Here is a 9,912-nt window from a genome sequence, read left to right as displayed (position 1 = left end):
TTGAAATCCGGAGAAAATAAATATAATCATTGGTTCGATGGATTGGGCTTCATTCAGCGGTATCATTTCAAGGATGGCAAGGTTGGTCTTCTTTTTTTTGAGTTTTTCTCAAGAACCAAAAATGCTAGAACACAATTGTTCACTAGTAAAATGTGAAAAAGAAAATTCTACACATTTTGGTCGTCTACAGCTTTTGGATATCTCATGAACCGTTAGAGATATCAAAAAGTTGTAAACTACAAAAATGTGTAGAATTTTCTTTTTCACATTTTACTAGTGAACAATTGTGTTCTAGCATTTTTGGTTCTTGAGAAAAACTCAAAAAAAAGAAGACCAACCTTGCCATCCTTGAAATGATACCGCTGAATGAAGCCCAATCCATCGAACCAATGATTATATTTATTTTCTCCGATTTCAAACATCCCTGGTCCATTTCTGACCATTGTGCCTTTCAAATAACTTGGCACCGTGCCAGATGTTGAGCACATTTTTGGTTCGATCACATTCTCGAAATTGTGGAACAGACGAGCGAATCCTTCCTTTTCCATTTTGGCTGGATTTCAGGAAAATCTTTTCAAAAAAGGAAATTTAAGAAATCTCTGATTGGAGAGCATTGAGAGACAAGACAACATCTTGGAAGAAAGACAGATTGAATTTTTCAGTTTTTGGGAAAATTATGAATTTCTGAATTTCTGAATTTCTGAATTTCTGAATTTCTGAATTTCTGAATTTCTGAATTTCTGAATTTCTGAATTTCTGAATTTCGGAATTTCTGAATTTCTGAATTTCCGAATTTCTGAATTTCCGAATTTCTGAATTTTCGAATTTCTGAATTTCTGAATTTCTGAATTTCTGAATTTCTGAATTTCTGAATTTCTGAATTTCTGAATTTCTGAATTTCTGAATTTCTGAATTTCTGAATTTCTGAATTTCTGAATTTCTGAATTTCTGAATTTCTGAATTTCTGAATTTCTGAATTTTTGAATTTCTGAATTTCTGAATTTCTGAATTTTTGAATTTTTGAATTTTTGAATTTCTGAATTTCTGAATTTCTGAATTTCTGAATTTCTGAATTTCTGAATTTCTGAATTTCTGAATTTTTGAATTTCTGAATTTTTGAATTTCTGAATTTCTGAATTTCTGAATTTCTGAACTTCTGATTTTCTGAATTTTTGAATTTCTGAATTTCTAAGTTTCTGAATTTCTGAATTTCTGAATTTCTGAATTTCTGAATTTCTGAATTTTTGAATTTTTGAATTTCTGAATTTCTGAATTTCTGAATTTCTGAATTTCTGCATTTCTGAATTTCTGAATTTCTGAATTTCTGAATTTCTGAATTTCTGAATTTCTGAATTTCTGAATTTCTGAATTTCTGAATTTCTGAATTTCTGAATTTCAGATGTTTGGAAAAATTTGCAAAATTTGAGATTTTTTAATATTTTGAAAAATTGAGCATCTAGGAATCTTAGAATTCAACACAGATTTACAATATGAATCAAAGAAGAGTATAAAAACCAAAAGATTCAAATCTTTTGGTTTTAATGGAAATTTAGGCCAACCGGAACACCGAAATTTGGAATGTTATCTCACTAAAAAGTAGTAAAAAGATGAAAAAACGATGAAAAAACAAAGAATTTGAGATAAGAAAAAAACATGGAAAAACTAAAGAATTTTCAGAAATTCAATGGTTCAAAGATTCAGAAAACTCGAAAAAATCAATAGTTTCAAGAAATTGATAAATTCCCAAAAATATAAAAATTTGAAAAATTCGGAAATTTCGAATTTCAGAGGATCCCAATAACCCCTTTACCAGTTTTATACCCAAAAAAAAATAGGCTCCGCCTACTTTTTTTTTGAGTAAAAAAGACAGAAAAGAGGTCAGAAACAGATAAAAGACAAAATGTTTACCCAGCAACTTTTTTCTCTAGTTCTCTCAAAAAAAATATATGTTTTCCCTTTTTTTTCCGCATTTCTTGGAGACCGCAGACAATCAGAAAAGCGGTCATAGACTCCAGGTCACAAAGGAGTTTGTGTCGCCCCAAAAAATAAGTTGTCATGAAAAATTCATTAGAAATTTGAGAATCAAATTGGACACATTGTAGCCAAAATCATTCAGAAAACCTAGGCATCAGAAATATTACCATTTTTGTTATAAACCTAAAAATATAGCTCAAATGCTTCAAAATGATATAAAAACCATGTTTCTAGGTCCTCTAGAACCCGAGATATAGCCTCTAGAACCCGAGATATACCATTTGAAGCTTTGGGAGAGACGCAGACGACGAGACACACTGCGTCTCTAACCTGCCAAACTTTGAATGCTTGAACTGCAAACAAATGTAACTCGGCGCCCAGTGGTCCGTTTTGACTGGTTTTTTGTTAGAAACATGTGAAATTGTTTGAAAAACTCAATGATATAAAGTTTGATAATTTTCACTAAATTCGAAAAATCTTTTTTCCCAATTTTGCAGAATTTTCTATTCTCGATGAAATTTCATCCATTTCTGTCAAGTTTTCGATTCTCTAGCACATCTGGGAGCCGAGATACAGCGCTTTGAAGTTTTGGAGGTGAGAGACGCAGAGAGTCTCGTCGTCTGCGTCTCTCCGAGTGTCTGACTTTCTGCATCTCGCCTAATCTTCAAATGGCTTTATCTCGACTTCTAGAAGATCTAGAAAGTTGATTCTTTTTTTGGAAATATATAAGAAACACTATGCTATTCATTTATGACATTAAAAAGATTTTTTGTGTTTTCAGAAAAGCTGAGATTTCGAAAATCAAATATAAATTTTACATTTTTTATATTCCTGGAAATCTAGAGCAGAAGCTTCAAAATAGTCCAAAAACCACGTCTCTAGGTCCTCTAGAACCAGAGATACAGCCATTTGAAAATTTGGAGAGACGCAGACAACCAGACACTCAGAGAGACGCAGACGACGAGACACACTGCGTCTCTAACCTCCAAAAATTGAAGGCCTGTATCTCGGCTTCTAGAAGAGCTAGGAATCCGGTTTTTGGTCAAAATTAAAGCCTGAAACCTAAATTTCAATATTTTCCGCGAATTTGACAAACACTTCGAATTTTATCATAGGAAAAATTCTAATTTTGTAAGAGTTGAGTATTGATTTAATTGTATTTAAAAATACAGTAAAAATGATACATTTAAATTTGAAAAGCAGTCTTCTAGCTTTTCTAAAAGCCGAGATACAACGATTTGAAGTTTTGGGAGGCTAGAGACGCAGACAACGAGACACACTGCGTCTCTAGCTTTTCAAAACTTTGAATAGTCATATCTCGGCTTCCAGATGAGCTAGAGAAATGAAATTTGAATAGAACTGTGTTAAATTTTTTGTAGATTTTGAAAATTTGACAATTCAATTGCTGTGTTCTTTTTTGGGTTCATTTTTTCGATTTTTCAAATTTTGCGTTTACGATACATTGCTCATTTTCAATAAAATCTTATTTGCTCCATTTTGATCTAAAGCCAAGTTTCTAGCTCATCTGGAAGCCGAGACACAACTTTTTGAAGTTTCAGGAGGCTAAAGCCGCCAGACGACGAGACACGCTGCGTCTCTAACCTTCAAAACTTTAAAGAGCTATGTCTCGCCTTCTTCTAGCTCTTCTAGAACGCGAGATATAGCCATTTGAAGCTTTGGGAGAGACGCAGACAGTCAGACACTCAGAGAGATGCAGACGACGAGACACACTGCGTCTCTAGTCTCCAAAACTTCTAAGCGCTGTATCTCGGCATCTAGAAAAGCTAGAAACTTGGTTCTTTTTGTAAACTTTCTAGAAGAACATCTATATTCTCAGATTGTAACTTTTAGAATCCGAGGATTCATAAGAATATTCAGAAAGTGAAGATTTTCTGGATATCTTAGAGATCCCTTCTTTTTTTTCCACCACTTTTTCCCTCATTTCCCCTCCAGTATTCCGCGAAACAAGACATAAAAAAGTCAGCGGGAGATTTTTGTGTGTTTCCCCAATCAATCACTTTGTGTTCATTCCGTCTCCATTTTTACACACATTACTGTACAAGGAAGACGCCCAAAAATATTGACGGATCCACAAAATTTGCCGCTGGTGGCGGCAAAATTTGAAAGGAGGGAAAATGAAAAATGATTAGGGGAAAATCTCATTGGTTTTGTGTGGGAAAAAATCAGATTCAATGGACATCTGGACGGACAGATACACGGAAATTGGGATTAAAAGTTCTGGGATTCTTGGAAATTCATAGTTTTCTGGAATTTTCAGAAACAATCCGATATTTTGAAATTTCTGAATTTCATAAAAATTCTGGTTTTTTCTCGACAACAATTTTTTTCTCCTTTTTTTTCGAATCCTCAAAAATCTCGTCTTTCCCTGCCAAAAATCCAGTTCGTTATTCAATCTTTTCTTATCAATTTTCTCGATTTTGTTATCCAATTTCTCTTATCATCTGCCTGAAACATTTTCATCATTTTGGCCAAAATGGCAAGGATAAAAACATCCAAATTTTTTCAGTTGTTTATATTTTTCTATATCTTTCTAGATGTTTCTGCAGAAGGTGAGATTCAGAAATTCAGAAATTCAGAAATTCAGAAATTCAGAAATTCAGAAATTCAGAAATCCAGAAATCCAGAAATTCAGAAATCCAGAAATTCAGAAATTCCGAAATTCGGAAACTTAAAAATTCTGAAATTCTGAATCCAAAAACTCAGAAATTCAGAGATTCAGAAATTCAGAAATTCAGAAATTCAGAAATTCAGAAATTCAAAAATTCAGAAATTCAGAAATCCAGAAATTCAGAAATTCAGAAATCCAGAAATTCAGAAATTCAGAAATTCGGAAACTTAAAAATTCTGAAATTCTGAATCCAAAAACTCAGAAACTTGGAAATTCAGAAATTCAGAAATTCAGAAATTCAGAAATTCAGAAATTCAGAAATTCAGAAATTCAGAAAATTTCAAAAACTTCGAAAACAGTAAAACTCTGAAACTCAAAGAAATCAAAAACTTCCAAAAAGTTTGAAATTTGAAATTTCCGTAAATCCAAAAATATCCAAAGTACTAAAAATTAGCTTTTTTTCTCAAATTTTGAATTCCAAAAAATCTGAAATTTAGAATTTTCGAAAATTCCAAAAAACTATATTTTCAGAAATATCAAAAATTTTCATCTATAAAAATCTGAAGTTTTTCAGACCCCACCCTCTCAGCTACAGTACTCGGCGGTGACCTTGAACCATTTGATATCCCATTAGAAGAGCTGGAAAAAGACACGAAGCAAGTCACAACTCTATCTGAACAATGCAAACGATTTGTCAATCATTATAGGTGTGTGTCTGTGTGTCCAGATGTCCAAAAGTCGTAAAATTTCGATAATTTTGGAACTAAAATAGGCAAAAAAGACAGTTTTTCTGGCTATAGATTTGCCCGAATGTCTGGAAAATTTTAAAAATCAAAAAAAATCGACAAATCTTGCTCCAAAATATGCCAGACTATTCCTGTCTGTTTGTCCGGATGTCCGCAAGTTTCCAGGTACTACTGTCGATCCTCCAATATTGCCACTTATAACGAAGAAGTCCGAATCATTTGTGAACGATATCGAAATTATTGCTCAGATCGTGTCTATCCGGCAATTAATCATGTAAGGTTAAAAGCAAGCTTAACTATTTGTCTCTTTAAAGGCGCAGAGCTCGCAAAATGACATTTCACACATTTCTGCAGTTGACAACTTCTTGATAGCGCTAGTGGCTTTCAAGATACACCTCTTTGAAGATCAGTTTGAAGATCAGAGGAGGCGCAGACGACGAGAGTGATCTGGCTTCTCTTGCTCTCAACTTCAAAGACGTTTATCTCAAGAACTTGTGAGGCTATCAAAAATCTGTAAACTATAAAAATGTGTAGAAATAAATATCCTACATTTTCGTAGTTAGCAAATTTTTGATATCTCTGACGGTTAATGAGATATGCGCTTTTAAAGTTGAGAGGGAGGCGCAGAGAAGCGAGAGCGCTCTTGCTGTCTGCGTCTCTTCAAAGGCGCATATTTCGAGAATCGTTAGAGCCATCAAAAAGTTGTCAACTACAAAAATGTGTAAAATTTTATCCTTTACATAGTTGTAGTTGACAACTTTTTGACAGCAACGCTTGGTCCCAAGTTATGCGACTTTAAAGTGAACAATTTTGATGAACAAGGTTTCAGCATCTATATCTCTTTTTTTGTAACAGCTAGAAAAAAGATGTCAACTAGTAAAATGTGTAGAAATAAATATCCTACATTTGTGTAGTTGACAACTTCTTGATAGCTTTGACGTTTCATGAGATATGCGGTTTTAAAGTTAAGGAGAGACGCAGACAACGACAGCGCTCTCGCTTCTCTGCGTCTTGCCTTAGCTTGAAAGTCTAACCTAGATGGCTGCTGATTTTTAGATCCGTCGTCAAACGAAGTTCTGGGAAGGTGCTGGCGTACCCAAGGCAACGATCAAAGCAATGTCCACGTGCTACTCGCATTGTAAGGAGACCGATCCGGTGTGAGTATATCATCTTCTGAATTTTGCTATAACTTTGTTCGCAGACTAGGTACATCTTCACAAACCACATAGTTTTGTAGAACTTTTAAATTTCTATAAAACCCATTTTATTTGACTAAAAAATTTTGATGTTGAAGAAAGTTATTCCAAAAAGCAAATCTGGAATTACAGATGCGTCAACGCGTGCGAGTGCCTTCACCTTCAGTGGATGATGAACTACGAGTGCTATCCGGGAACACGTGCTCCAGCATACAACAATTGTCAGAGATGGGCGGCTAAATGTCGAACCGTCTGGAAGCCCCGTCAAGACTACACACCTGCCGATTATCGCGACATGGCACCACCGCCAATCGTTCGAGGCGTTTTCTATGGATATGACGGACTGGGTAGGGATGGCAAAATGTGTATAATAGAATTTCACACATTTTTGTACTTCACAGATTTTCGATAGCTCTAACGGCAAGTGAAATACAAGCGTTTGAAGTTGAGAGAGCGCTCTCGCTTCTCTGCGTCTCTTTAAAGGCGCATACTTCAAAAAGACTTAGAGCTATCAAAAGTTGGTCAATTGAAAAATTGTGTAAAATGACATTTCACACATTTTTGTAGTTTAGAGATTTTTGATAGCTCTAACTACAAGCGAGATACAAGCGTTCGAAGTTAAGGGTAAGCGCAGACGACGAGAGCGCTCTCGTTTCTCTACGTCTCCTCCTGAATTTTAAACGACTATATCTCGGCTTCCAGACAAGTCAGAAAGATAGTTTTTGGACCATAATAGAGCATTTTTCCATATTGTTTGGTTACATCACAATTTCTGGTTTTTCTGAAATTTTTGATTTTCGAGACGTTTTTGAGTCTCGAGAGCGCAGACAGTTAGAGTGTCTTGTTGTCTGCGGGAAGCCAAAACTTTAAAGGCGCATATCTCAAAAACCATTAGAGCTATCAAAAAGTGATCAATTACAAAAATGTATGAAGATAAATTTCACACATTTTTGTAGTTTGTAGGTTTTTTATATCTTTCACGGCAAGCAAGATACGAGCGTTTGGAGTTGAGGAGAGACGCAGACAACGAGAGCGCTCTCTTCTCTGCGTCTTGTCCTCAATTTCAAAGGCGTATATCTCTAGAACCTTTAGAGCTATCAAAAATTTGTAAACGACAAAAATGCGTAAAATTGATTGCTCTATGATAATATGATGTTCAACTTCCAGCTACTCATCGGACCTTCGACCGCCCACGCGATCACGGAGTCTCATTCTTCCGCGGGACGAATACGGTACTGGTGGATTGGCCGGAAGGAAAAGTGGCCGGTGGAACGACGATCGAAGTGCCGTTCGCAGGTGTCAATGTTATTCCAAATCAATATAATATCGGATTCCCGAATATGCAGAGAGCAATGCGGGAGTTTACAAAGTAAGTTAGTTCTTGACCTCAAAATAGAGCTATTGTGGAGCTGATCATTATCTCAATTTTATTTTAGTTTTAGAACCTCAAAAAGTCTGAAAACTAAAAACATTTCAGACAAAACCCCGACCAACTTAACCCGGGAACCGGTCGAATGTCTGCACTGGCCATGATGCAAAGAACCTGATTTTTTCTGAAATTTTCATTGTTATAGAGCATCTAATAATGTTAATAAAGTGATAGAGCTACTCAACGTCCTTTTTCTGAAATTATGAAGTCAAAAATAGTATTTCTTGGTCCCTTTTCTGTTTATTAGCCCCTATATGTATGTATACCCCCACCCCATCATAAACTCCTTGTCTTCTCATCAATTTTCTTTGTCTTCTCCAGAAGAACAATTAAAATGACATGGTCTAAGCCTTTCCCCCCTCTTCTTCTTCTCAGGAGCAACAATATGCTCCTCAAAGTTTTACGACTTTGAGGGAGGGAGGTCTTCTAAATGAAATTGTCTCTTCTAAAGACGTTACACGTCGACATTGAAGATGAATGGTTAGTTTTCCGATTCAGTGGAGTTGTGAAGGCAATTAGGAATTTTTTAAAATTACATTTTCAATGTTTTCGAAGTTTCTGGAAATTTAGAAAAATCTGACAATGAGGGTCATTTTTACGTCGTGGCCTAACTTTTGCAAGTTAGGAAGAAAATGGGGGAAAAACAAGACTACCGTAATCCCTATTTAATTTGTTTTACAGAGAGAAAACAACAAAAAGAAGAAGAAGGAGAAGCTGGAGAGAAAATTAAAAACAATTGTTTTTCTTTCATTAGGTTTGCTCATAGTCAGTGTAAATGAGCTATAGTAATCCCGGGAAGACAAGGAAAAACAACATGTTTTCTGTTTTTAGATGGCCTAGAAACTGGTGGCCTAGAAATCCGGGTTTCTAGGTCATGTAGTAGTTTCAACCGGCCCATACTCCAGGGGTAGGTCGAGGGTTCATATGCTCAGGGGGTACATTGACTGAGGGGGTGCATAGTTTGAAGGGGTACATATAGGTAATTGCTTCACTGTCAGGGGCTATATCTAGGCCAATCTCAGCCTAGATATATCAATCACTAGGCTAATCTACTACCTAGATATACTTGCATGCTTCGAGTAATTTTTCGAGAATTTTCTCGAAAATTTTCTCGAAAAATCTTGGACATTGATCGATTTGGACATGGCGGCAAAAAGCTGGTGGCATAGAAAGCCCAACTTGCACAAGTTAGGCCACCACATTGATCGATTTGGACATGTGGAATTCGGAAATTCAAAAATTCAGAAATTCAGAAGTTCGGAAATTCAGAAATTCAGAAATTCAGGAATTCAGAAATTCAGAAAGTCAGAAAGTCAGAAATTCAGAAATTCAGAAATTCAGAAATTCAGAAATTCAGAAATTCAGGAATTCAGAAATTCAGAAAGTCAGAAAGTCAGAAATTCAGAAATTCAGAAATTCAGAAATTCAGAAATTCAGAAATTCATAAATTCAGAAAATCAGAAATTCAGAACTTTTGCAAGTTGGGTTCTCTAGGCCACCAGCTTTTTTTGGCCTAGAAATGGTCTAGCATGACCCTGTTGTGTTTTCTAAGTCATTTCGATATGATGGCCTAACTTTTAGAACCGTTCGGCGTTATCTCTAGAGACCATCCATCGTATAAACATGTGCACTTATAAGATCAGCTATTGCGTTACTCGTCGGCCGTTGATCTTCTGTGACTGCACTTTACAAAGTGATGATATGCTCGGGTTCTAGATTCATCCAATTCATGCTGAAATTCAAAAGAAAGTGTTAAACCGGAGAAGAGAAATAATCTAGAGCGTAAGATTCAAGACTGTAAACATCACGAGTTTGTAGAAACGATTTTCGAATTTCGAAGGGATTCGTCATTTGAGTGCGAAAATATTTGAAACGCATGAGTCACATATTTCGGCTGCAATGGAACTATACAGGGAAAAAAGATTTATGACGGAAAAA

The 9,912-nt window shown here is 35.5% G+C and overlaps 2 protein-coding genes across 2 annotated transcripts in view; one reads left to right on the top strand and one right to left on the bottom strand.

Annotated features, from left to right (window-relative positions):
• CBG18441 overlaps positions 1 to 548 on the bottom strand; it is a gene marked incomplete at both ends in the record, with an annotated part of 5,146 nt that extends 4,598 nt beyond the window's left edge. The window contains one exon of the mRNA XM_045241763.1: positions 339 to 548. Coding sequence (XP_045096485.1) covers positions 339 to 548 — 210 coding nt within the window. The remainder of the gene's footprint in view (positions 1 to 338) is intronic.
• A 3,920-nt stretch (positions 549 to 4,468) lies between these two features.
• Positions 4,469 to 8,092, top strand: Cbr-dos-2 (the record flags this gene model as incomplete). Its single annotated transcript, XM_002646743.1, has 7 exons — positions 4,469 to 4,544; positions 5,178 to 5,310; positions 5,515 to 5,623; positions 6,406 to 6,506; positions 6,678 to 6,892; positions 7,713 to 7,914; positions 8,023 to 8,092. The coding sequence occupies 7 exons, from the start codon at positions 4,469 to 4,471 to the stop codon at positions 8,090 to 8,092; spliced, it is 906 nt and encodes a 301-aa protein (XP_002646789.1).
• Positions 8,093 to 9,912: the final 1,820 nt, after the last annotated feature.

The sequence above is a fragment of the Caenorhabditis briggsae genome, assembly GCF_000004555.2.
Source record: "Caenorhabditis briggsae complete genome, chrII, whole genome shotgun sequence".
NCBI classification, from domain to species: Eukaryota; Metazoa; Nematoda; class Chromadorea; order Rhabditida; family Rhabditidae; genus Caenorhabditis; species Caenorhabditis briggsae.
The sequence above is the reverse complement of the archived record's forward strand: the minus strand, read 5'-3'. Positions and strand labels throughout refer to the sequence as shown.